This window comes from Macaca mulatta, chromosome 10 (genome assembly GCF_049350105.2).
Source record: "Macaca mulatta isolate MMU2019108-1 chromosome 10, T2T-MMU8v2.0, whole genome shotgun sequence".
NCBI lineage: Eukaryota > Metazoa > Chordata > Mammalia > Primates > Cercopithecidae > Macaca > Macaca mulatta.
The window spans coordinates 14,304,498-14,331,652 of record NC_133415.1 but is presented as its reverse complement, the minus strand read 5'-3'; the positions used below and the strand labels follow the sequence as shown (position 1 = coordinate 14,331,652).

Sequence of the window (27,155 nt, the reverse complement as noted above, 5' to 3'; positions counted from 1 at the left end):
GCAGAGAGAGGGAAGGCAGGAGGCTGTGGCTACTGTCCAGGGGAGACATGGCAGGGGTTAGGTTAGGGAGCAGCCGTGGGGACAAGGGGTGGATTTAACAGATAGAAGCCGAATTGTCCAGGCTTGTGGCCAGGAAATGACAGGATGAAAGGATCGGAGGAGTTTGGGGGACCCCAGGCCTCTGCTTTGAAGAAGGGACAAGGAACAGCCAGCCTCTAGAATAGAGAGCACCAGATGAAGTGGCCTCGTTTGGCAGGCACTTTCCTCAACCACTAGGCCATGATTTCATTGCAAGAAGGGCTGAGTGAGGCACAGAACCTGCTGCCAGCCCAGGCCTGGCACTAGGTGGGCACTTGGGAGGGGTTGTTGTCGCATGAGAGAGCAAACCATGGTGTCAGCTCCTGCCCACAACCAGCAGGTCTTCCTGTTTCAAAACAGGTTCTCACTGACTTCCTATAAGCTTTCTCTTTCCTACATGAGGGGCCTCCGTCCTCAGCCAATTTGCAGAGCAGAAGCAAGTGGCTCACCCCATGTGGGGTGGCTGCTGGGAACAATTATACAGTGGGAAGAGCACTGCGCGAGGAGTCCTACCGCCTCAGTGACAAATGCTGTCAGCTGACAGCAACAAAAGGCCTGACCAATGGTGACATAAATAATTAGGTGGTTTCATTTTCTTTAGTTCCCATAACCAGGCAGCTGTTAGCATTGGTTCAGCTGCCCATTGCTGCTGCCAGGAAGCCAGGCTCTTTTTATCTTTCTGCTCATCCACTCTCAGCATGGGGCCTTGTATCTTCATGTTTGTGGCTTCAAGCTCACAAGATGGCTGCTGCAGCTCCGACATCCCATCAGTATTCAGGCCAGAGGAGGGGACAGGAAAGGGGCAGTGCCAGCTGGGCCCGTCATTTTTTTATGGAAGAAAACAACTTTCACAGAAGCCACCTCTCCAGCTGATTTTCACATATGTCTTCTAGGCCAGAACTATGTGACCCGAAAACCCCAGTGACAAAACCAGCTGGGAAAACATGTATTTTGTTGGTGTTAGGTACGTTGCTCCTGTGCACAAAACTAGGATTCTGTTAGCCAGGAGGATGGGAACAGAGGTAGAGGATGGGAAAGTACAGCATCTGCCTTGTCAATTTGAGCCAAATCCTGTGGCCCTTCTTTTCCTCTTCTGCAAACTGTGGCTATGAGTACCTATCTTGGAAGGTTATTCAAACATTAAATGAGATAATATGTGCGTGGAAGCCAAGACAACGAGCAAAGGAAGTTATTTACTGACATTATTATCGTATAGAAGCAAAGATTGTCTCTACTGGGTTAGAACTAATGGGCTGAACACACGTGGAAGGAGATCCAGGCCCACCTTTGGCCTGCAGGGAAGTTCCAGGAGCAGAGGAAAGGGTTCAAGGAAAGGGGACCAGTATGTGCAAAGGCCTGGAATGAAAGAAGCATGAATATGGGACGGAAGAAATGAAAGTCCAGTCTGATGGTAGAGGTGTGAGTGCAATAAGAGTGGGAGGCAGAGGATGGCCAGGCCTTCAGAGCCATGGTTTGCTGAGGAGGCTCTGGAGTTTATCCCACGGCTCTGTGAAGAGGAGGGAGCAGAAAGAGGCTGTCTCAGACTCTGGCCAACCTCCGGGGGTGCCTCGGGGATCTTAGACATCGAACATACTAGGGAGTGGGGTCCTGGCCGCCTGCATCTGTATTGTGCCATGGATGGGTGGGGTTTAGTATTTCATTTCTGTTTCAGAAGAGAAGTAACTTTAAAAACATCATGACTTTGTCTGAGCTGAAACTAAGAAAAGCAAAGGGGTTTCCCCTATGCACCCAGTCCCTTTTAAGGGGGACTCCCAAGAGGTGAGTGAGCTGGAGGGGGTCCTGCCTCAGAACATGGGGCACTTATGGGGACAGTGGGGTTGGCTGGGAGCTCTGGGAAAGCACAATGTGGAAACTCAAGCATTTCATGGGCTAGAAACTGGGGTCTTCTGGGTTGTCAGGGGCAGCCTCTTAGATCTCTTAGCCTCTCTAGAGTGTCAGCCTCCTGAGGGCAGGTCCTTCTGGGCACCACTGGATCCCCGGCACCTAGAACAGTGCCTGGCACAGAAAAGGTGCTCAATAAATGTGTGTTTGATGAATGAGTGAGAAGTTGAGATAGAGGAGAGTAATTGTCCGCAGGAGGGGGAGGTCTGGCACCTCCCCAGAACTTAGCAAGCCCTGTGATGGGCCTGACTGTGCAGGCACTGTTTTGCTCACCTGTGAACTTCTTAAATCCTCACAACAACTCCGCCTCTCTTTTAAAGAAACTTCCCCTTTGCTTAGCACCTGCGGGGTCCAGCGCTGCTTCTTTTCACTGCTGAAATGAACACTTTCCCATGACCTCCAATAGGGGAGGTTGAGGGTTTCTGGTCCAAATTCCCGCCAGGCTCTCAGCCCACTTTGTAACTCAGCCTCCCTCCCTGGTACACACGCTTTTACCGGGGTTGCCGCAGTTCTGTTCTGGCATGGCGTATGGTCCAGGCCTGGCCAATCAGAGCACAGCACCACACCACTCTGACAAATGTGATTGGTTGAAAGGGGGCCCAGGACCTAAGCTGGTCCAATCACAGTAAACTTTAGTTAAGGACTTTGCCTGGGAGAGACATTTGCTCTTTTTGGCTGAACTTGAACTTGGAAGGATGAAGCCCTAAATCACCTGCCTGAGAATGAACCAGCCAGCAGAAGGCAGAGCCCAGAGCTAAACAAGCCTTGATGACATCATTTGAATCCCTTGATCAAGCTGCACCTGAAATCATGATATCTCCAAACTTGAATCAATAAATTTATTTTCTGCTGAAGCAGGTGGAGTTGGGTTTTCTATTTGCAATAGCAAAAGTCCTGACTGGCAAGGTTTAAAAGTTTGAAGACTCTCACAGGTAAGTGCAGCTCAGGATTCCTGTGAGTAGAGCAGAAAGTCTTAAGAAATGGCAGGGGCCAGTCGAACCCAGATTTTCCATTGGCTGAGCAGATACCCCCAGAGACGTAGAAAATTCGATTTGTTTTATGTTGTCCCAAAAGAGGAGAACTGAGGCCAGAGGAGCACACTTCTGAGACACTCATTTTTGCTGGGTAGAGGAACTCTCTGAAAAGCAGGACCATCGATATTAGAGCAGCCAGCCTCAGGAGGGAGTAAGAGTCCCATCCCTGAAGGTACACAAGTTGTGGCAGCAACCATCTGGCCTGCAGTTTCCAGAGGGGAGTCAGGCGTGGGGTGGGACTGGAATGAACCGGTAGATGCTTCCATACGCGGCAGCTGGTACTGATGGCAGGAACACGGGGGTGGCTTAATGGGTCCTGGGGCTCCCCTCTGGCCCTCAGGAAGGCAGGAGCATGAGGGGCTTGGAATGCAGCACCTGCAAATTCACACCTTCCTGGCCTCAGGAGGCCTCCAGTACAGAAAAGACCATCAATGAAGCTCTGCAGCCATCTGCTAAGAAACGCCACAGGGAGGGGACAGCGTGGCCAGTCGGGGTGCCATCAGGCTTTGGGTGGGGATCCTGGAGGATCAGACCCATCTAGGTGGGAGCACTGGGGTGCAACCTGGAAGGAAGATAAGTAGGGAAAGAGAATTTGGGGACATGCAAAATCCACAGCTCTCACCTTCCTGGCTCACAGCTCGTTCCCACCTCCAGGCCTTTGCTCAAGGTTTGACTCGAAACAGGACTGCCGATGCTCTCTCCCCACCTCACCAGTCCTCTCTGTCCTTCTGGTCCCACACCTCCAGGAGGCCTTGTGGGCTGCCTCCAACTCATACGCACCCCACCATCTGCCCCCTAGGTCTCATAGCTCAGTCTCTCCCATCTCCACCCACATATGTGGGTGCATCTCCCTGGCTCAACTGGGCTCTCCTAGGGCCAGGGACCAAGGCATCTTTTCCATTACCTCCTGCAGGAACTCCGTGACACCCACTCCCTGGCCCAGGACTAGTGGGTTACCAGGCATTCATTCCTACCTTGGGCCTTGCCTCTGCAAGATGAGCTCCGGAGAGTGAGACTGGCCCAGACAAATAACAAGTAGGCTGGGGAAACTGAGGCTACCTCCATACCCACCTTCTTTCTGTCCTGGCCTAAATGCCACTCACAGTGAACCAAAAGGCCACTGCTCAGCCAGGGCCTGCTATGCGTGGGAGTTGGGCACTAGACAGGGGACTCTTACCCCTAGAGGAGGCTGCAGGCGCGCTTCTGCTGCCGCGTGGGCTGAGGGCACAGCACGGCCCGGATGGCTTCGTCGAACACGGTTTTCAGGCCTCTCTGGGTGAGGGCTGAGCACTCCAGATATTTCACCGAGTCTGGTTGGGGAGATGGACAGGAGAGCCAAGGCTTAAGTCGGAGGGACTCTAGGCCAACATGCCTCCTACACCATACAACCCCTCCCACGCCATACACCCCCGCCACACTATACATCCCCCTCCCACGCCTCCCACACCATACACCCCTCCCATGCCATACAACCCTCCCACGCTATACACCCCTCCCACGCCATACACCCCTCCCACGCCATACACCCCCCCCACGCCATACACCCCTCCCACGCCATACACCCCTCCCATGCCATATACCCCTCCCATGCCATACACCCCTTCCCAAGCCATACAACTGAACACCAGGCTCTGGGGACCACCATCCAGATTCCAGTCCCCGTGGGGTCACCTGGAGGCTGTGTCACCAGGAGCAGGGAGTTTAACGTCACCGTGCCTCAGTTTCCTCATGTCTGAAGTAGTGAGCTTGAGCTCAGTGAGACACTGAGGCTTACAGGGCAGGTCTGTGTCTTTCTTGGACACACAGCCCTTAATCCATGGAAGGAAGGTGGTAATTTTGATGCTTTTCTGGGAAGGAAAGGGCTCCAGCATCAGTGACCAAATCTCTGGGAGCCTCACCTTCTTCTAGAACATTGCCTTGCCCATCCCTCCAGGATTCTCCCAGGGTTGCAAATAACCCCCAAGAAGCCTGAAACCCTCGTAGCCCCCTCCCCAGGAACTTCCAAACATCATCAGCCCCTTCCTTAGCACCATCCCCGTCTTACAGACAAGGAAACAGGTTCGTGGAGAGTATATGACTCATCCAAACGACATGCTGGACGTATTCCCTCAACCTGGACACAGCTGGGGCCTTCTGGGAGGAGTGGGATTGGACAACTCCTCTGTCCTCCCATGGGAGGCCCAGCCTTCTCCCACATGAAGACCCCTCGGGGCTGAAGCCCAGGGCACAGACGGGGAGAAAGGCAGGCCTAGTCCCCACCCTCAGGGACGATGTTCCATGACCTTCTGCAAAGAGCCTGTGTGACTTCTCATGTCCATTTCAAGCTGCACAGTTTCCCTGAAGTGAAAAACCACAAAACCCCTTCTGCCGAGATGCATGCAGGCCCGGGGGCCAATGTCAGAACCAAGAGGAAGGAGGAGGGAGGAGGGGGAACTCTGGGCCCTCTGCCAAAGTCTGCTTGCTTCTCTGTGGCAGGCAGGCAGGAAGGAGATGGATGCTGGCCACCACCTACTCTGTGCCAGGCACTGAGCTGGGTGCTTCCAACAACACCAGGAAGACACATTGTGATTTCCCACTTCACAGACCAGGAAACAGGCCCAGAGTCGGGAAGCCACGGCCCGAAGGCACAGAACTGGGAGGAGAAGTCGGGATGGCAGGAGGGGCAGCCGCTGGAACAGGGGAGCCCACTGAGGCCAGGTGCTGGGGAAAAAAGGAAGGGTGGGGCAGGGACGAGGAACCTGAGGCTCAGAGAGGACATCACTGGCTCTGAGTCACATGCTGGGTGTCTCCCCTCTACCTGGAGGCGTATACGCCCACCAGGGATCATGGGCAGTGGTTGCCATCGGGCTTGGTTGGCAAGAGCAGGGTGCCCTGAGCTCAGCCCAGAGTCTGGTCACCACCCCCTGTGTTGAGGAGGTGTCACTGGGCACGTGGCCACTGTCTCCTTATAAGGGACCACATCTGCATCCATTTCCCTCACATCCGCCAACTGCCATTTCCCTGGCACCTGGCCGCCACTCACACAGGACAAGGGTCCTGAGCTGGGGGGCCAGGCTCACTTTGGCTCTGCCTCTGTCTGCTCTAGACTTTAGCCAGTTACCCCTCTCCAGGCCTCAGTCTCCCATCTGTCTAGGACTCATTGCCATACAATGGCTTGTCAAGCTGAGACAGGGGCAGGGGAGCACAGAGAGGGCAAGGAGGGCAAGGGGGCGGTGGGGGCAGTGGGGGTGCAGGGATGACAGACGGCCCTCAGCTTTGTGGCTTAGGGAGCTATTCCACCCCCTTTGGAATCCGGGCTCCGCTATGTCCTGGCTGGGTGGCTTTAAACCAGCAACATGCCCCCCAGAGCCTGTTTCCCCTCTGTAAGTAGAGGTGACAAGACCCCTTTGTCGTAGCTGCTGTGAGAATGAAGTGGCATCTAGGAAGTGCTCAGTCCACATCAGCTGTGATTATCAGCTGGGCTCAGGGCCGCCCCCAAAACTTGTCATCCCAGGGCTGGGGAGCCCAGGTGGGCAGAGGCAGTTGCTGCCTCCCTTACTAGCCCTGCCAGTACCCCCGGGACTCCCCCTAGGCCTGAGCTGGTCGAGGCACAGTCACCATCACTGCCCCTGCCCCAGCTCCATGCAGGGTCAACCAGGGGAGATGCGCTAGAGGCTAAGGCAAGAGCTCTGGGTCACCACCTTATAGAGGAGAGAGGGCCTTTGGGGATTGTCCAGGTCAGCTTATGTGAAGAGGGAGACTAAAGCCCAGAGAGGGGCAGCCACTAACCCAAGGTCACACAGACAATCAGTGTCGGAGCCAGGACCGGAATCCAGGCCTCCAGCGCCTTCCGCATGATCCCAAAGCGTGCTCTTTACAAAGGAGGGGTCAGTGACAGCCAGGCCGCCGGCTGGAGAGCTGCACCCTGAATAGAAGGAGTCCAGGACCAGAGGTTCGAGGGTGCTGGTTGGTCAGAAAGAGAAGGCAGGGATGAATCCCTGATATTTAAAAGGAGAGACGAGCAGGCTGGGGAGCTGTGGCCCCCGGACAAGGGAAGGGAGCTAGTGTGTGAGCCATAGTCCGAGGCCCCTGAAGAAGATGGCTGTGTCACCACACTAGTCACAAGAGGAGGGAGGTGGTGGCTGCGGTTTCCCTTCCTGTGAAGAGATGTGAGTCTCCAGGGCCCTCCCAGTTCCGGCAGGGGGAGGAGAGGCGGGGCTGGGGCAGTGGGGCGGGAGGAGATCTAGCGGGTTCAATTCGGGGGGCCAACCCCTGGGCCTGCAGAGTCCTGTGGTGAGGCAGAGGGCACAGCCCATCGTGACCAAATCCAGCTGGCGGTCTTGGGCTTCTGGGCAAGGATCCCTGAGCTACAGACACATTGGGACCCACCAGGGACAGGGACAGGGACAGGAACAGAGCCAGCAGGCCTGGGTACCATGCATGAAGCCAGACCCATGGTCATCACCTCCCTGATGCAGGCAGCCCTGAGCCACTACAAAGAAGCACCCCCCAGCAGTGAGCCAACAATGTGCTGTCCTTCCTTCAAATCTGGCTAGGCCACCTACTGGGTGACCTCAAGAAGTGACTATATTTCTCCAGCCCAGGGATTTGGAGGCAAAGAGGAGTTGAGCTGAGAAACCAAAGGGAGTGGGGAAAGGGAGGAGAGAAGGTGGTGGAAGGAAATGTGCCACCCTTCAGATCTAATGCGGGGCCACCTCCCGCAGGAAGCCTTCCCAGAACACCCGAGTTTGACTTGTCGCTTGTCCCCCAGGCAACCACAGCACCCCTACTCAATCTCTGCCTCTGCCTGCTCAAAGCGTACCTCCTTATTTTCAATATCTATTAATAGATACTACTAATACTACTAGGACGACTACTAGCTAACACAGAGTGCTTCCCACACACAGGTGCCGCCCTGGGAGCTCCACCTGGAATAACTCACTGAATTCCCCCAACCACCCCAGCAGGCAGGAGCTATCACTAGCCCCTGCTTTTCTGATAAGGAAACACAGGCAGAGACAGGCTACGTGACTCGCCCAAGATCACACAGCAAGTGCACAGCACAGCTAAGTTCGAACTGCACAGCCTGGCCCTGCAGCCCATGTTTACACACCACGAGGCCAAGTCAGGGCTCCCCTGCAGCCAGTTCCCCTCTCTGAGTCTGAGGCCCGTACCAATCTCCTTGGCCAGTGCCAGGCCCTGCGGGTAGGTGATGGGAGCCAGCTTCTTCTCCTTCAGTTTCTCGATGGTGTCCTTGTCGTCCCGCAGGTCCAGCTTGGTGCCCACCAGGATGATGGGTGTGCTGGGGCAGTGGTGCCGCACTTCCGGGAACCACTGGGCAGGTGGGTGGGGGGACACAAGGTTGTATGGGTCAAGAGCGGGCATGAGGCTGTGCAGGGATCAGAGGGGGTAAAAGGGTGTAGGGAAAGGAGGGGCACCCAGTTGCTAGAAGATCAGACGTGGGCATGAGGGTGAAGAGAGACATGAGGTGGCACAGGGAAGGGAGGCCACGAGGTTGTACAGGAAGGAGGGGGCGCATGATTGTAGAAAAGGAGGAGGCGAGGTTTTGTGCAGACATAAGAAGCAAACATGAGGTTATGTGACAATCGGAGGCGAACATGAGGTTGTGTAGGGAGGAGGAGGACGCAGCCACGGAAAGTGGGGGTATAGCTAACTATCGCTGCACCCCCACTCCAGACCCTCCAAATATTACCCCCTCAGTCCCCCTGCCAGCCCTGGTTGGCACTGGGGACCCTCTCTGTATGCGGCCTCTGCTGCCCCAGGGACCAGTCTAGAGTCACCAGTTCCTCCCTCTGTCCCTCAGGGTTACCTTCCCCAGAGCCCCCAAGGCCCACCCTGTCCAACTCACCTTGGCACGGACGTTCTCATAGGAGGCTGGGCTGACGAGGGAGAAGCAGATGAGGAAGACGTCCTGGGGACAGAGCAAGCGAGGGTTGCCACTGAGGAGGGCCCAGAGGTGTCCCACCATGGCAGTCACTGAGAGGTGGAGCTTGGGGCTCCCTGAGGGTGGAGCAGCCCAGGGGACGCTGGGGACTTAGGATCTGGGCAGAGCAGAGATACCCTTCTCGCCTTTACCACGAGGCTGCTGTTTGTTGGGATGCTTACTAAAGGTCAGGGCCTCTGCAAAGTGGTTATCCTCACATGTCACCCTGCAGCAAGCACTGCTGCTAGCCCCATTCCTCTGATGGGGAAAGTGAGGCTTCCAGAGGTTAAAGGGTTTGCCAGCGTGCACTCTGGTGAGGGGCGGATCTGGGATTCCGGAGTCCATACTCCAATCCATATACCATCCACATCTGCAGGCCTTAGCCGCCTCCCTGCACACCCTGGAGGAAGAGCGAGGACCCAGCAGCCACCTGCAGGCATCCTCCACCTCTCCCCTCCCCCAGCACTCCCAGGGCTCACCAACCTGGGGCCCTGTGCAGACTCCACCTGCCCCACCACTGGAAATAGGGGGTGCCAGAGCCCAGCAGGCAGTGGGGTGGGAAAACAGGCACATTGAGGACCGGGAACAAACGCAGGGCTGGGGGAGTGCAGGAGGAGGCCCTGCTCTGCCTGGGACATGCAAGGCAGGCAGACTCCCTGAGCTGGGCCTTCAGGGGAGAGGAAGGGTTTCCCAGGCTGAGCTGACTGGAAGGGCATTCCAAGCAGAGGGAATGGAGACAGCAAAGGTCAAGACTGCAAGGCGCGGGGGAGCAGCGCACCGTCTGTGGGTAGGAGAGTGGCCGGAGACGGTCGTAGTCCTCCTGCCCAGCAGTGTCCCACAGCCCCAGGTTCACCGGCTTGCTGTCCACCATCACATTGGCTGAATAGTTGTCAAACCTGTGGGGAGCAGTCAAGGCAGAGGTCAGGTCAGTCTCAAACCCCAGAACCTGGGGACTGTGGTCCAGCTCCGTGGCATTCCTCGGAGGCTGAGACCCAGAGACAGTCTGCAACTGGCCCAAAGTCACACAGCATTTGCAATTAGGTTTCTTTATCTGTTTCGTGACTGATTCATTATATTTTTAAAAAATGTAATACAACTAAACAAGAAGAAATAAAGATTATCTCTGAATCCTTTTCCTACTTGTACCTGTCCTTTGGAAAGGTAATTGAGGCTGTGTAAATTTTCCTCCAAGTCTTGATATGAATAAACTTAACTCTCTCCCTATGCTGTCACTCCATGTTTATTTTTTTGTTTTTGTTTTTGTTTTTGTTTTTTGAAATGGAGTCTCATTCTGTCGCCCAGGCTGGAGTGAGTGGTGTCATCTCAGCTCACTGCAACCTCTGCTTCCTGGGTTCAAGTGATTCTCCTGCCTCAGCCTCCCAAGTAGCTGAGATTACAGGCATGTACCATCATGCCCAGCTAATTTTTGTATTTTTAATAGAAACAGGGTTTCACCATGTTGACCAGGCTGGTCTTGAACTCCTGAACTTAAGTGATTTGCCCACCTCAGCCTCTCAAAGTGCTGGGATTACAGGCGTGAGCCACCGCGCCCAGCTTCAATATTTGTTGAATGAATGTTCATCCCCTCTCAGGCTGGGTCCCCGCAGAAGCAAACCCTGAGACAAGGAGGTGGTATGAGGGGTTTATTTGGGAAGTGACCCCAGGACGCCGCAGAAGGGGAGTGGGGAGGAATAAAGGAGGGGACAGCAGCTGGCACAGGGCAGGTGGTTGAGCTGTCATGGCTGTGGACCACTGCTGCTCAGTCCTGCTGGGGCCGCCTGGGAGATAGAATGGACTGTGCTCAGGGCGTCCCCAGAGGAGGCAGGAAGCTAGGGTGCTGTCATTCGTCTCCCACCTTCCAGGGAAAGAGGGCTGCTTCTGGGGCCTTTCAGCCCACCCCAGAGTGTGTGTGAAAGCTGTCAGTCACGGGCCATGGGAAGGGCCATGGCACATGGTAGAAAGATATGTGCTGCCAAGGAGATAGCGTGGGGCACTGACCTTGACTCCCAGCGTCTCCTGCCAGACCCAGAGAGCCCTGCAGGGCCATCGAACGAGCCTCCAGATGCATTTGCTGGGCACCTACTATGCATCGGGTGCAGAGCCAGCACTGGGGCCACCAAGGAGTACAAGTCTGATCCTGCCCCCACAGCTAGCAGGAGTCCAGACATGGGGTGAGGGGCCTGATAAACATCAGAGACAGGGAAGCCCAAAGAATGCTGGGAGGGCCATCCCAGGGTTCCAAGCTTGGAGTAGGGGAGGTTCACAAGCCAGTTCTTGCTACACACATCCCCGCGAGGAAGGTGCTGGCTACCCACGCTGTGGTAGAGAAAACTGGGCTCAGAGAGATGCAGTGACTGGCCCAAGGCCACACAGCCAGTGAGTAAGAAACCAGAAACCAGTGACCACGACCAGCGCTCACTGCCCCAGGCCACAGCTGTGCCTCCAGGAATGCCCTCACCGCCTGCCCCTGAGGGCTAGCGAATCACTCTTACTTTTCCTGCTGTGGTCACTCACACAGGCCCTGTGCCTTGTCTCCTGACCAGGTCCACTGAGACCTCTGGCTCCTCTGACTTCTCCTAGTCCTCCCCTCGCACACCAGCCAAGCCGTTTCCCAGGGAAGACTCACTCCGCCCACCTCCCTGTGCTGGTCCACACGAAGCCCCTGCCCGGAACGTCCTTCCCACCTTAGCTGTCCATATGCTCTCACCAACCTGGCCTCCGGCCCCCACACCCTCCAGGCTGCCCACCCCTCCAAGCCTTTGCTCCTGTCTATACCTCCCTCTGGAATATGCTTCCACCCCCATTTCACTCCCACCTTCTATTCATGCTTCAAAACCCTGCCCAGTAAAGTCCTCCTCTCTGGCGAAGGTTCGTCGTCCTCCACCTGTAAAGAGCTCATGGTTCCCTTTCTTGGGTGACTACTCTGCCTTGACCATGAGCAGGCACTTGGTGAGTCTCCGCCCCTCCAAGGGCTGTGGGCTCCGTGTGGGCCAGGTCGATGCCTGCTTATTCTCCACAGTCTCAGGCCTGGCACCCAGTGAATGCAGGTGGAAGGGAATTAAACCAAAGTGAACTGAAATCCTTCAGATGCCACCTCCTCCAGGAAGTCCTCAGAGAACGCTACCCAATGTTAGGCTGCAGAAGCCCTAACACTTCAGAGTAACACCAAAGACACCTCTCCTGAGAGGAGTCCCCCACACCCCCAAAAAGTGGGCAGCCCAGCCTTTTTAATACACTTTGCCTGTCCAGCCCTGGACAGAATTCCTGGTCACCTCTCAGTTCCTCAAATGGCCCTGTTCCCGCCTGTCTGGAAAGTGCTTGCAAATAGTGGTCCCTGGCTTCCCACTCTCCTTCCTCTCTCCCTTCTCTTCCTCCCCACTGCCAGGTCAGCTGACTTTTCCTCATCCCTCCAGTCCCTGCTCAATGTTGCCTCTTCCAAAAAGCCTTTCCTGACCTCCAGCCACGTCGGAGCTACCACTCCACCTAAACCAGCACTCCTTGGGGAACTCAGCATCCCAGGTGGCAAGCACTAAGCCTGACTTGTTTGTCGCTGCACCCTGGGGCTGGCCCGGGGTCTGGTGCACAGCAGGTGCTGGTGTGCACCTACTCTGGGTACCACCTACACTGCTGTGGGATTTCAGGAAGAAGGCGCTGTCCAGGGAGACACAGCGGGGCATGATGGGAAGAGCAGCGTCTGTGTTGTTTTTCCAGTTTTGACCAGAAACACACCTTTGGGAAATGCTTGGACACTCTCTCCTCTAACGTCCAGCCAAAATGCTAGTGCCAAAAAGTCCCCCAGGATTCCTCAAACCAAAGGCACCTGTCTCCTCTGGGTCATCCCTGGAATCTCAGGGCCACAGTGATGGGGAAAGAGCTGGGACCTTGAGAAGCACCAGCCACCTTCTCTGAGGCCAGTCAGGGGGCTGAGGGTCTTTGCATGTTAGGTCTTGAAGTCTCATGTGATCCAAGACAGAAGGATCTTAAGTTACTCCCATTAGACAGATGAGGAAACTGAGACCTGAAGAGGTCAAGGACCTTTCTTGTTGCGGAGGAACAAAGAGTTCCTTGTGAAGCCAGGACATCCTGGCTGGGTGACCCTGGGTGAGTGACCTAACTTCTCTGAGCCTCAATCTCTTCAATGTGGAGGGGAAAATACCTATTTCTTGGGGCCATTAGGAGAATCCAAAAAAGCAGAGGATGTTCAAGCCACGCCACTGGGAGATGCTGAGAAGCTGAGCAGTCTCATTTTCCATGTCCCCAAATGCCCCTGCCACAGGGCCCCTCCCCAGAGGGCCAGAGGGACAGCTGCAGGGATGTGTCAATGGTGTGACACCCCTGAGGGTCCCCCTTACTTAAGAGACCCACAGGCAGCTGGGACCAGAGAGGAACCTTATGCACAGACCACCATGGCCAACCCTCACCCCATTTTCCGGATGAAGAAATTGAGGCTCACAGAGAGGAAGGGACTTGCCCAAGATCTCCCAGCCAGTGAGTGGCAGACCAAGGCTAGATCCTGTTACCCAATTCAGAAAAGCCCACATGGTAAGCGTCGCTGCTATTTCACGGCTGGAAACGGAGTTGGAGACAGCAGAGACCACGTTTTCATCCAGAGGCTGTAGAACTCGGAGGCCTGGCCCTGGACGGGAGTGGAGGAGGGGAATGGGGCAGGCGGAAGGGGCCCCAGCACCCGGGTGCCACCTGACCACCACCAAAGCCCACCCCCAGGGAGGAAAGATGGTGCATTCAAGGAACCCAGAGACCACAGGGCACACACGGCTAGTGACTTGGGGGTGAGAAAGGATTGATGTCAGAGGGGCATGGAGCATCAGGTCTTTGTTCTCAGGGCAATGGGGATCTACCAAGGGGCCAAACCAGGCAGAAGTGATAAGATCAGATCTGCATTTAGAAAAGGTCCTGGCCGGGCATGGTGGCTCACACCTGTAATCCCAGCACTTTGGGAGGCTGAGGCAGGTGGATCACAAGGTCAAGAGATCGAGACCATCCTGGCCAACATGGTGAAACCCCGTCTCTACTGAAAACACAAAAATTAGCTGGGCGTGGTGGCGCACACCTGTAGTCCCAGCTACTTGGGAGGCTGAGGCAGGAGAATCGCTTGAACCCAGGAGGCAGAGGTTGCAGTGAGCTGAGATGGCAGCACTGCAATCCAGCCTGGTGACACAGCGAGACTCCATCAAAAAAGAAAGGTAAAGAAAGAAAGGGAAAGAAAGGGAAAGAAAGGTAGAAAGAAAGAAAGAAAGAAAGAAAGAAAGAAAGAAAGAAAGAAAGAAAGAAAGAAAGAAAGAAAGAAAGAAAGAAAGAAAGAAAGAAAGAAAGAAAGAGAGAAAAGGAAGGAAGGAAGGAAGGAAGGAAGGAAGGAAGGAAAGAAAAGAAAAGAAAAGAAAAGAAAAGAAAAGAAAAGAAAAGAGAAGAAAAGAAAAGAGAAAAGAAAAGAAAGAGAGAGAGAGCAAGAGAGAGAGGGAGGGAGGGAGGGAGGGAGGAAGGAAAAGAAAAGAAAAGAGAAGAGGAAGAAAGAGTCCCTCTTGGAGAAGTCTTAGGGAGTGGCCAGAGGGGAACAGAGCGGGAAACTGGCACATCAGGCGGGAGGGGAGGCCATTACTGTGCTATTGGTTGAAAGATGAAGGCAGCCGGAGGTGTCACGGGGTTGGGAGAGGTGGAGTAGGAGGGAACAGAATACCCAACAGAAGGGGTGCCTGAGCTAAGGCTGAGGCTTGAGCCACTGGACATCATCAGGTACCCACACACACAGAGGCAGGAGCAGGGATGGGGCAGCCGAGAGGCCAGGCAGGAGAACCTGGTGGGGCCTGGCACACACAGCTAGGGAGGCTGATGTCATCCTGTCCACCAGAATCCCAGGCTGGATTAGCCAGTTTACCAAAGACAGGATTTCAGATGAAAGTGAAAATTAAGTGCCAAATGATTCAGCCTCAATTAGGAGCACACATTCTTCCATGCAGAGCTGAGCCCTGCCTGCCTCCCCGGGGCGGGGCCAGTCATGACGGAGCAACAGGAATGGGCTCAGCTCTGTTCTAGAAACCGGCGCGATGGCAGGGAGCGAGGCAGATAAGGGCCCTGTCCTTAGGGAGCTTCCATCCAGGAGGAGGAGTGGCAGCAAAGGAGCAGCAAGACTAAGTTGGGGTGTGGGGGAGCCGACGAAGACAGCTGAGCAGGGTGGTGGGATGGAAAGATGGAGAGGGCAGGGTGGAGGTGGGGAGCTGCTTTAGACAGGGGGGCAAGGAGGCGATGTGTAAGCCAGGAACTGAATGACGGAAAGCAGCGAGGGTTCTGGGTGTCATAAAGGGGAGTGAAGAGGTTGGGGGGAGGTTCAGATCATCAAGGCAGTCTATGTACTTGAACTGAAATTTACTTAAGGGGTGTCGTAAATGAGCCTGGGGAGACGGGGACTGTTGCTCACGGTTTGAACATCAAGATGAGTTTTAAGTGTGAAGGGAGCCACAGAAGAGATTTAGGCCAGGATAAGCTTCAGTCGTTTTGGGGGGGCTCTTTTTTTATTTTTTTATTTTTTTTTTTTTTGAGATAGGGTCTCACCTTGTTGCCCAGGCTGGAGTGCAGTAGTACAATCATAGTTTGGTGCAGCCTCACCCTCCTGGGTTCAAGCAGTCCTCCCACCTCAGCCTCCCAAGTAGCTGGGACTACAGGCACGCATCACCATGCCCAGCTAATTTTTGTATTTTTTGTAGGGATGGGGTTTCTGCTCCATGTTGCCCAGGCTGGTCTCGAACTCCTGGGCTCAAGCGATCTGCCTGCCTTGGCCTCCCAAAGTGCTGGGATTACAGACATGAGCCACCATGCCCAGCCTAACTTTCAGTTTTAAAAGCTCACCAGGGCTTCCGTTGAGCATGGTTCTAAGGAGGTGAGGTGTAAGGGGGAGCCCTTCTATGTCACAGGCACCGGAGGGCACTGTCTTCCTGCCATGTTTCTATATCCCCAACACCTAACATGAGGCCATCCACAGAGCAGCTCAGACTCCCCATCTGCGAAATGGGGGATTTGACACAAAGATCTCATAGGGCCCTGCCGGCTCCAATACAGGGTCTATACAACAGAGCAGGCGGCAAGAGCCAATCATGGTGCAGCCCCGCAAGTCCTGGCAACTGATTGGCTGCTCAGGAAGGTGTCAGTTCCGAAGGTTCAGGTCCATCCCTTTGCTGCTAACCCCTCATGGCTGGCAGTAGCAGAGCCAGCTCTCAGGCTTATCTGATCTTGTATCTGCAGCACCGGCCTCCCCAAACCCCAGCAAACCTACCATCCCCAGCCCAGAAGCTCTCTCCACCTTAATCTCGGGTGCCAGAGATTTGGGGCTGCCTGTTTTTCCCAACCTACCCTCTCTCCCTCCTCCCCATCCAGTGTCAAGGGCCCAGTGTGACTATTTTACCCTCCCTTCACAGGGACACAGGCATTGGCAGTAGCAGGATCCTGCTCTGGGGTCTCGTCTGGGGCTGAGAAACTTTGTGCCTGAAGCTATAGGAGGGTGTGATGCAGGATCCACCATAGAACTTGTAAGACCCAGTGCAAAATGAAAGCACAGGGCCCATGTTCAAAAATGATTAAGAATTTCAAGATGCAGACATCAGAGCATTCAACTAGGTGCAGGACCCTTCTGAGCATGAGGCCCTGTGCAGTTGGACAGGTGGCCACATGCACAGAGCTGGCCCTAGTGGGATACCTTCACCCAATCCTTCAGAGAGTCTTGGGAAGGTAGGTCTGGTCAGGTCCATTCCTCCAGCTTCTGTGATGTTGTCCAGGACAACAAAGTCTACTAGGGACCATCAGGGATCAGGGGCATCCAGGCTGCTGAGAGCACCTGGCCATAACCTGGCCTCAGCAGACTCAGCCATCCATCTCAACGCACAGGGGAGGCGCCTGGGGAAGGAGCTTAGGACTCCCAAGCCTCCACCTTTTATAGAAAAGGAAATCAAGGCTCAAAGAGGGGAAGTGATTGGTCCAAGGTCCTGCAGTAAGTGGGTCCTTCAACCCAGCCAGGATACACAAAGGCAGGACAAGTTCTCAAGCCAGCATCCAGAGACCCAGGGACACAGGCAGTGACAACACACTGCCGGTAACCATGGCTTTGAGCAGGAGCTGCCTCGCCTAATTATGCCACCCTGCTCAGGTTTGCAGCCAGCCCTCCCTCTGTACTTAGAGGCACCTGTTAGAAGTTTAATGGTTGATGGTGAGTGGGCAGGAATCCTCATCCCCGTTTTGTATATAAGGACAGGACCAGAGAGCGGCACTCACCAGCATCAGGACCGAGCTGGGGCAAAATCAGCTTTCTAGGCTCTCTGCTAGAGTTTCCCTGCCCTCTCCTGGCTGCCTGCCTTCCTCTAGCCTGGGCCACGGTATCTAAGGCAGCTGAGCAGAGTGTCCCGGGAAGAGACAGCAGCAGAGAGAGCCCAGCCCACCCAAGTCTGGGGTTGGGGGTTGGGTAGTGAGGAATCCTCTGGGGTGGGTTGGAAGCGTCTCGGCTCCAGGCTCTCTTCTCCCTTCTGCCTGCCCTCCTCTTCCTGGGAGAGCCTGATCCCTGCTCCTGAAAGGGGATTTCATTAAGATCAAGAAACGAGGGCCCCAGCGAGACTCTGCATGGAGCTTGGCTCTGAAGCTGGACAGGACCGTGTAAGCCGGGGAAGCAAGCCTCTTAGTGGCTGTGAGGCTCAGCTTCCCCATGGGTGTCCTGTGCATGCTAATAGCCACCTCCCAGGGGGATCAAATGAGATCACTTGTGTGACATCTTGTGCAGGGGCCAGCACGCAGCAGGTCTTTGCTAGATGGTGGCTATGACCGATCTTCCTATGGTCTTTCCCACAATGTTCAATTCAGGTCAACTCAAAACGCATGTGTTGTGTGTAAGATAATGCATGTATTATACCATGTAGAAGACCACAAAGAGCTGGTCGTGGCTCCCTGACCTCCACAGGCTCATGGTCGTGGGAGAGATCAGATAAAGTCAGTCTGTGGAGTGGAGACCCCTTTGTGGTAGATCAGAAAGGCTTCCTGGAGGAAGGGGCACTGGAGCTGGGCCTGGAGGGTTTGGACAGGTGGATGTGGGGAGAAAAGGCACGATGGGGAGAGGGAACAGCTTGAGCAAAGGCCCTGGGGTAGAAATGTGCAGGGAGCTTGTGGCGAACAGTAGGGTCCGGAGGCGGCAGAGTGTGAAGCAAAGTAATGGGTGATAAGGCTAGGCGGGAGGTTGAGTGAAGGCCACCAGGAGCCTTGAGTGCCATGCTAGGGAGTTGGGGAAATGTCCTAGGAGAGATGGGGGCCCCTGAGGGCTGGCCAGGGAGACGCTGGTGCCAACACACTCCCTCCACGTCCAATGACAGCCCTGCCTCTTCACCCTGCAATAGAGCGCAGGGCCTCCCAGGCCAGCAGATGGCTCTGTTCTGCCCCCCAGCATGCCTTGTCCCCAGGTGTCCCTGCTCCTTGGGGTCAGGCCCTCTGGATCACCTCCTCCAGCAGCCTGCTTCTACAGAAGCTCCTCTCTCAGCCCCTGCTCTTGCCCGAGCCAGCCCTCTCCTCCAGGTCCCTTTGCTTGGAGGCCCAGCCTAGAGGCCACCACCTCCTCCCTTCTACCCCTTCCCTTGCACCCCACCCCGGGTTCTGGGAGCCCCCAGCACTTCTCAGCACAGTGCTGCCTTCCCGGCTGGACCGTCAGGGAGCTCCACCAGGCTGGAGGCTGTGGCTCTGGCATCACCCCATTGGGTGCCCACACAGGGTCTGGCCCACAGGAAGTGCCTGAAAGGTGGGTTGACTTGGTGACGGTCTCCCCCTGTCCCAGCACCCTGCGTATCCCCAGGAACTCACACGGTGGGGATGTACTCTCCGGGGAAGGCGTTGGTGGTGTAGCTGATGAGAAGACAGGTCTTGCCCACGGCCCTGAAAGACAGGAAGTGCAAGAGGGTGGTGGTCATGGGCTCTGCCAGAGACATGGGAGGTTTCTGCCTGGTCCTCTGCAAAGACCTCAGCATCCACCCAGCCTAGCCTTCTGGGCCTCCGTCTCCCCATGTGAGACGCCCCATGTCTGTGTTCTCACACCCGAGAGCCTGCCAGTCACGTGGATGTTTGTTAAAGTGAAGACTTCAGGTTCAGCCCCAGAGACTCTGATCCACGGGTGTGCACAGTGTTGGCAATCCGCTTTTCCCACAGGCTTCTCCAGGGACCGGTGATGTGGGACAGACGGTGCCCAGCAGACTCAGGCAATGCTGAGGGGCCCCGGACGCCTGACCCAGGCTTCAAATCCCAGCTGTACCACCTACCAGTGGTATGATCTTGGACAAGTCACTTAACCTGCCTCTGCCTCAGTTTCTCCATCTAGAAAATAGAGATGAGCCCATCCTCATAGAAGTGTGCTGAGGAGTAAATCCAACGATGCCTATCAAAGCGCTAAGCACAGGGCCTGACGCATGGCAGCAGCTGGTGGCTGCTAGGGAAGGCCTGGCCCTGCTCTCCCCTCTCACCTCCCCTTGGAGCAGATCAGTTACCAGGTCACGGTTTGAGTCAGGGTGGTCTGGGTTCAAATCCTGTGAGACTTTGGGCACATTACTTAGCTTCCCTGAACTTTCATTTTCCCACCTGTAAAATGGACCTATTAGGTTTGGTGAAAGGATAGAGAAGGCTGGATTAACCCCAGAGCTCTGGTACATAGGAAGGAAGTGATAACGCATGCCTACTCCACCCTCGGCATGCGAGGCTGGGAGTGGGCGCAGGTAGCTGAGCCGAAGCCCAGAGGCCAAGGGGCAGCTCTGGGCCTTCCCCTGCCCTGTGTGGTTTTGTCACTTCCTGCTCAGAGGAGACAGCTCACCCTCTCCTCTCTACCACTGCCCTCCCCTGGGCCTGCCACCGAGGTAATTTTGAATGACTGGAACGTTAACCCTTGACTTCCGCCCACCCCTCCTCCGATCAGATACAAAGCAGAAGTGAACTGGGCTGGGCGGGCATGGGCAGATAAGGAGCCATGCATCAGAATCAGCTGAGGCTGGTGGACAAATGAGCCCACCCCCACCTAGATGGGTCAGTGCCAAAGTCGGGGCCGCAGAGCCCAGGCCAGGAGAGCTGAGTCTCTCAAAGCTTTGGGCTGCTCCTCTGTAGAGTGGGAGGGCTGGACAGGAGGCCCCTTTCAGCTAGAACATTCTCCAGGGTGGACCTGTAGGCTGCACCCTATGACGTGGCTGCTGGCAGGCATGACAGATTGACAAATTGGACCTGTCCTTTTATTTTGTGTTTTTTAAGAGACAGCATCTTGCTCTGTCACCCGTGCTGGCTGCAATGGCACAATTATAGCTCACTGCAGCCTCAAACTCCTGGGCTCAGGTGATTCTCCCACCTCAGCCTCCTTAGTAGCTGGGACTACAGGCGCATGCCACCACTCCTGGCTTTAAAAATTTTTTTTATAGACATGGGTTCTCCCTATGATGCTTAGGCTGGTCTCAAGCTCCTGGCCTTGAGCAATCCTCCCATCTTGGCCTCTCAAAATGCTAGGTCGACAGGCATGAGCCACTGCACCTGGCCTGGACCTGTCATTTTACAGATGAGGAAACTGAGGCTCCCAGAAGACACAACAGCCTGAAGTCACTGGGATCTGACAACTGAGAAGGGTCTCAGCCCAGCCTGCCCCTCCCCTGCTGACCCCACAATCACCCTCCCATTCTTTAGCCTCCTCCTTCCCTCTCTGTCTCTCAATGTCCCCTTGCCCCTTCTGCTCCTCGCCCACATCCCCCACACATCTTCCCCAACCTGGCAGGCTGAGGGGAGGGGAGAGAAAGTGGAGGGGGTACTAGGAGGCACACACTACAAGCAAGACAGCCACTCAGCTTATCTCAAGCGACCCCACAGCATCCCTAGGGCATAGGCCTCCTCCCAGATGGCTAAGCTGAGGTGCTGTGACTTGCCCGAGGCCACACAGCAGCACCAAGCCAGTGACGACAGCCCAGGTCAGCCTGGGGACGAAGGCTGAATTTCAGGTTTCTCACTTCCCTCGTGCATCTACAGAATAAAGACTGAGGCTTGCCTCTGTGGGAGACCTGCCCCCAGCTTTAGGGGTGCAGGTGAGGAGCCCTTGGCACTCTCACCCATAGTCCTGCACCCTCCACCCAGATGGCTCCCCGGGTGGGGTGGGGCTGAAGAGGGTGAAGCTGTCCTCAGCCCACCCTGGGGTGCTCCCTGTGGGCCCTAGGAGAAGAAGGAAGCGACCCCTCCAAGCTGCCTCCCAGGAACAGCTAGTTCTGCAGGACCAGGGGCTTCCCCAGGGACACCAGGGTGGGAGGATCTCAGGGCATCCCAGTTGGGGGCTGTGAGGAAGTCCAGCCAGGTACCTACCCATCTCCCACCACCACACACTTGATGGCCTGCATCGTGTCCGGGGCCTGGAGAGTGTCGGTGGTGACAGCTCAGGGCCAGGCGCGTTTCTGCGGGCACAAGGGGTGTGGAGACTGGCGAGGCGCCCGCTGAGGAGCAGCAGTGGTGGGGCAGGAGGAAGCGGAAGGGGAACTTACTCAAGCTGCTGCCCCCACGGGTCGGTAGTTTGCAAGGGGCGGAGCATGCGGTGTGGCAGAGCAGCTGGTGGGAGGGGCGCTCAGGTGCTGGGCTGAGCCCTGGCCATCCCCACAGACCCCCAGCCTGGAGGCTCCAGCAGGAGACCCGGGGGCCCTCTGTGCTGGGAGGCTCACTTCCTGCCCACGGGGCAGGCCCAGAGGCCGTTCTGCAAGAACTGGAGGGTTCCAAGAATTCAGTGCACCTCAATTCTAAGCACAGCATTTAATGAGTGCCTGCTGTGTGCCAGGCACAGTACCAGGTGCTGGTGATCCCAGATGCAAGAGACAGCTGGTCCCTAGAGTTTACACCCTTTGGAGAGGGGGAGGCACAACTTCATCATGGGAGATCATAAAACAGACAGGAAGTGACTGGGGCAACAGGGAATCTACAGAGAGGACCTCAGGGTTACGGAGAGGGAGAGCTGGGGGCCTGCAAGCTAGCATTGGAGCTGGCTCTTGAAACGTGTGCCCTAAAGAGGGAACTCCAGGTCGGGGGAGATTGCTTGAGCCAGGACCCAGAGGCTCCCCCTGGCAAGGGCCTGTGTGGGAGTCCCTGGGTGGGAGGATGTGGGCAATGAGGCAGGAAGGGAAGGTGGGGTCCGCTGATGGAGAACGGCACGTTGAGAGGAAGTGGCGGCCAGTGCCCCACAGGAACCAAGTCTATCCTGAGACCACCCTGGGGGACCAGGCACCCTGGAGCTAGGAACTGTGGCCCATTTCCCTGATGCGAAAACTGAGGGTCTGAGAAGTCATTTGACCACCTAACCTGAAACCAGCCCTAGGCTCAGGTGACTCCAAGCTCTTCTTTAAGCTGCAGCTCTTGGCTCCAGCTGCTGTTTGAGGGGAAAAAGCCTGAGTTCTGTAGCTCGTGGGGAGCTCCCTTCGCCATGAGGGCTCTCCATGTGGACTCGGAGAACATTCGACCACCCCAGTTGGCGCCAAGTTCACCGTTCATTGCTATCACTCCCCACCCACACACCTTTCCAGCGCGGGGGGGAAAGGACGGAGGGGCGGGGAGAGGAAGAGCCACTGGTCACCCACCCTGGTTCAGGACAACCCAGGAACCCTGAAGGAGGGTGAGGAGAGCTAGGGCCTGCTGGCTGGCAGAGCCCGGGATTCCCACCAGGCACCCGGAGGCTGAACCTTTTCAGAGCAATTCACATAAGTTACTGGGTTCTCAACATTGACTTTTACAGAAAGGGAAATGCAACTTCCTCAAGCACTGGCCCCAGCACTGGGCAAGTCAACTGTTCAAGCTACCAGCAAACCGGTGTCTTTCCTCTACGCTTTGCATATGCTGTGCTGAGACCGTGGGTCAGAGAGGCCAGGCGTGCCCTGTGACCACCCTGGGACTTCCTCCCTCACAGGCCACCTGAGGACTTTGTTCTGGGATACTTCTCTATACCCCTTTCTTTTTCCATCGACTGCTAGTCCATAGGGCGACCTCTGTGTTAATTTAAAATAATAATAATAATGTATTAAATACAGTGTGGTAGCCCGGATTAGAACCTGGAACAGAAAAAGAACATTCGTGGAGCTTCATTGACACAGAAAGAGTAAGGTCTGGTGTTCCGTTACACAGCGGGGTGACTACAGCAGATCACAATCTCGTGCATATTTCAAGACAGCTGGAAGAGAAGGTTTCAAATGTTGCAACAAAGAAACGATAAATATTGAAAGTGATGGATGTGGGAATTACCTGGATTTGATTAATCATTATACGGTGTATACATACATCGGAATATCACATTGTACCCCGTAAATATGTATGATTATGTGTCAATTACAAATAAAAAAAATTTAATAAATTTTTTAAAAGAATTCTTTTCTAGTTCTTGAAGGGAAAAAAAATGTTTCATGTATACATGCAAATTCTTAAATCAATTTAACAATTAAATTAGCTCTAAAAACAAAAACATCAGGCCGGGTGCAGTGGCTCATGTCTATAATCCCAGCACTTTGGGAGGCTGAGGCAGGTGGATTGCCTGAGGTCAGGAGTTCGAGATCAGCCTGACCAACACGGTGAAACCCCATCACTACTAAAAATACGAAAAATTAACGAGGCCCGGTGGCGGGCACCTGTAATCCCAGTTACTTAGGAGGCTGAGGCAAATAATTGCTTGAACCCAGGAGGCAGAGGTTGTGGTGAGCAGAGATCACGCCATTGCACTCCAGCCTAGGCAACAAGAGTGAAACTCCATCTCAAAATAAATAAATGAATAAAAATAAAATAAAATAAGAACATCAGTGGAAAAAGTAGTAAAATCCAAATCAAGTCTGAAAATTTTAAGAGTATTGTAAGAATAGTAATTTCTTAGTTTGACAAATCTACTGTGGTTACACAAATGATGTTAGCACACAGAGAAAGTGGGTGAAAACTGTACGTGAACACTCTTACTATCTTTGCACCCTTCCTGTACATCTAAAATTCTTCCAGAATAAAACATTTTTTTGTTTAAAAAAGGGAAGAGAAAAGAATAATGCACTTCTCTAGGAATATACAGCCAATGGGTGCAGCCACCTGACCTGGAAAGCAGTGTAGGTACTGAGTTTTATCCTTTGTTCACCCACTAGAGCAGAGATTGTTTGTTTTGGGGGTTAGTTTGTTTGTTTTTTGTTTGTTTTGTTTTGTTTTTTTGAGACAGAGTCTCGCTCTGTCATCGGGCTGGAGTGCAGTGGCATGATCTCAGCTCACCGCAACCTCCGCCTCCCGAGTTCAAGCATTTCTCCTGCCTCAGCCTCCCAAGTAGCTGGGACTATAGGCACGTGCCACCACACCCAGCTAATTTTTTGTATTTTTAGTAGAGACAGCGTTTCACCATGTTGGCCAGGATGGTCTCGATCTCCTGACCTCGTGATCCACCTGACTCGGCCTCCCAAAGTGCTGGGATTACAGGCGTGAGCCACCACACCTGGCCTTTTTTTTTATTTTATTATTTTTATTTTTAATTTTTGCAGTACACAACTCACTCAACTGTACATGGCCATGGCGGTCCTAAAATTGCAATTGCTCTCCATCCCAAGAAAGCCCCTTCTCCAGGAGATCCCAAGCAAAAATTCTCCTTAGCTTAAGCTATTGATTCTCTCCTTCATTCTGCATGCATCAATGATACACCACCTAAATACCCAGCTCTGGGCTTGGTACTGTAGCGAATACAAAATATGGAAGAACAGAAAGCTATCCCTGAAGCACTCTCACCCACACCGAGAATGACACAGGAGCCCTGGAGCCACTCTCTGGGAATGTCCCCCATCTGCAGGTGGTCCTGGGATTGTGTGGACAGACCAGGGTTGGCAGGATGGCCAGATGGAGGAGTGAAGCCACCTGGATGACAGCAGTCAGGCTCAAGTCCATGTGACCAAGTCCGTAATGCAGCAGCTCTGACCTCTGCTCCAGCCCTCCTCATCTTTGGGAGGTGTACTTTGAGAGGACGAGGTGGGCAGATCATGCGGTCAAGAGATCGAGACCATCCTGGTCAACATGGTGAAACCCTGTCTCTACTAAAAATACAAAAATTAGCTGGGCATGGTGACGCACAGCTATAGTACTAGGCTACTCGGGAGGCTGAGTCAGGAGAATCGCTTGAATCCAGGAGGCGGAGGTTGCAGTGAGCTGAGATCAAGATCGTACCACTGCACTCCAGCCTGGCAACAGAGCAAGACTCCATCTCAAAAAAAAAAAAAAAAAAAAAAAAGGTATCTATATGGGGGTATAATTGGCATACAGTAAGTTTGATCCATTTAAAGCATATAATTCCATTCATTTTGACAGATACACGCACCCATGAAACCTCCCAAGATACGGAACATCACAGAACACTTCTATCACCTTGGAAAGCTTCCTTGCACCCCCATGCAGCCCACCTCTCCTCTGTTTCTCCCTCCCCACCCCTCCAGCCACCGCCCAACTCACACACACAAGCTCTGGGCTGCTTTTTGCCTCTGTAGATTACTTTGCATTTTCTAGGATTTCACATAAACGGCATCACACAGTGAGTGGCGTCTCATCCAAGGCCCTTTCACACAGCATGTTTTCGAGATTCATCTTGTTGTTACATGTGTCATGGTGTGTATGTCCCTTTTATTAGTGAGTAGTGTCCCACTGCAGGGATGTGTCACATTTGGTTATTCATTTAGTCCCATCCTCTTTTGACCACACTTTGCAAACTTACTGAATCACAGAACCACGAGGCCTCTGGGCAGGCTTAGAAGGGACCTAAGGCCATCTGTATTCAACCCACTCTTGTGTCATTGATAGACAATGATTGGTTTACTGCCCATGACGCAGCTGCCAGTCCCTGCTTACATATCTCCAATGACGGGGAGCTCATTCCCTTAAGGGGCAGTCTGTTTCACTCCTGCCTAGCCTGACCTGTTAGAAAACGCTTCCTCATTTTCAGCCCAAATCCTTCTCCTTGGATTGTCCTCACAGAGGTGCTACCTCTTGTTCTGGGGTCGCTCAGGGTCAGTCAGCTCCCTTCTCCTCACCACAGGCCTTAGAATTTGGGAGCCACAACCCTGCCCAGCAGCGTGCTGGGAAATGTTCAACTTAGAGTTCTAGGTTAGTTATTTGTCTGGTAAATTTTCCAGTATATGAACGTATCGAAATGTATTTATCCAATTGGTCATGGAGATAATGACATTAAATACATATCACGCAAAAACTAAAAACAGTCAATATCTCACCACACCCTAAATTCTGTCCAAAATGTGTAAAGACCTACTCATACTTATTTCCTTTTTCCTTTCTTGAGACAGGGTCTCACTCTGTTGCCCAGGCTGGAGTGTAATGGTGCGATCATGGCTCACTGTAGCCTAGACCTCCCAGGCCAGGATTTGTAAGTGGCTTGTGATGTTTGCACTACAAACGATTTTGCTGTGAACATCCGTGTGCTCCTGGGCTGGTGTGTGAGGTTTAAAGTATACACACATGTCTTGCACTTCAATAGACAGTGCTACACCCATTTCCAGGGGCATCCTCATCTACCCCCTAGCCCATGTTTGGCCTGTAAGACTTTATACTTTTGCCAACTAGGTAGGTGTGAATTAGCATCTCACTGTGGCTTTACTTTATTATTAACTGATTCCCAGTGGTATTTAGCAACTTTGTAAGTGATTATTGGACACTTGTGTTTCCTGTTCCATAAATTGCTTTTTCTTCACTTTTGTCCATTTCTCTCTATTGGAGTATTTATCTATTTTGTTTTGCTTTATTTTTTTGAGATGGAGTTTCACTCTTATTGCCCAGGCTGGAGTGCAATGTCACGATCTTGGCTCGCTGCAACCTCCACCTCCCAGGTTCAAGCAATTCTTCTGCCTCAGCCTCTTTAGTAGCTATGATTAAAGATACATGCCACCATGCCCGGCTAATTTTTGTATTTTAGTAGAGATGGGGTTTCACCATGTTGGCCAGGTTGGTCTCGAACTCCTGACCTCAGGTGATCCACCCACTTCTGCCTCCCAAAGTGCTGGGATTACAAGTATGAGCCACTGTGCCCGGCCCAGTATTTATCTTTCTCTTACAGTTACTTGGAGAAGTTCTTTGCATATTCTGATTTCCAAGCTTGAATTGCTAGAGGCATTGCATACTTTCTTCCAGTCCATGGGATGTCTTTTAATATGTTGTGACATTTAATAGACACAATTTTTATC

At 53.8% G+C, this 27,155-nt stretch overlaps 1 protein-coding gene across 1 annotated transcript in view; it reads right to left on the bottom strand.

The window, feature by feature from the left end:
- Positions 1 to 2,797: 2,797 nt before the first annotated feature.
- The window catches only part of RAC2 (Rac family small GTPase 2), a gene marked incomplete in the record, with an annotated part of 52,020 nt that continues 27,662 nt past the window's right edge, over positions 2,798 to 27,155 (bottom strand). The window contains 6 exon segments of the mRNA NM_001261377.1: positions 2,798 to 3,576; positions 4,192 to 4,324; positions 8,168 to 8,327; positions 8,863 to 8,925; positions 9,716 to 9,833; positions 18,778 to 18,848. Coding sequence (NP_001248306.1) covers positions 4,194 to 4,324; positions 8,168 to 8,327; positions 8,863 to 8,925; positions 9,716 to 9,833; positions 18,778 to 18,848 — 543 coding nt within the window.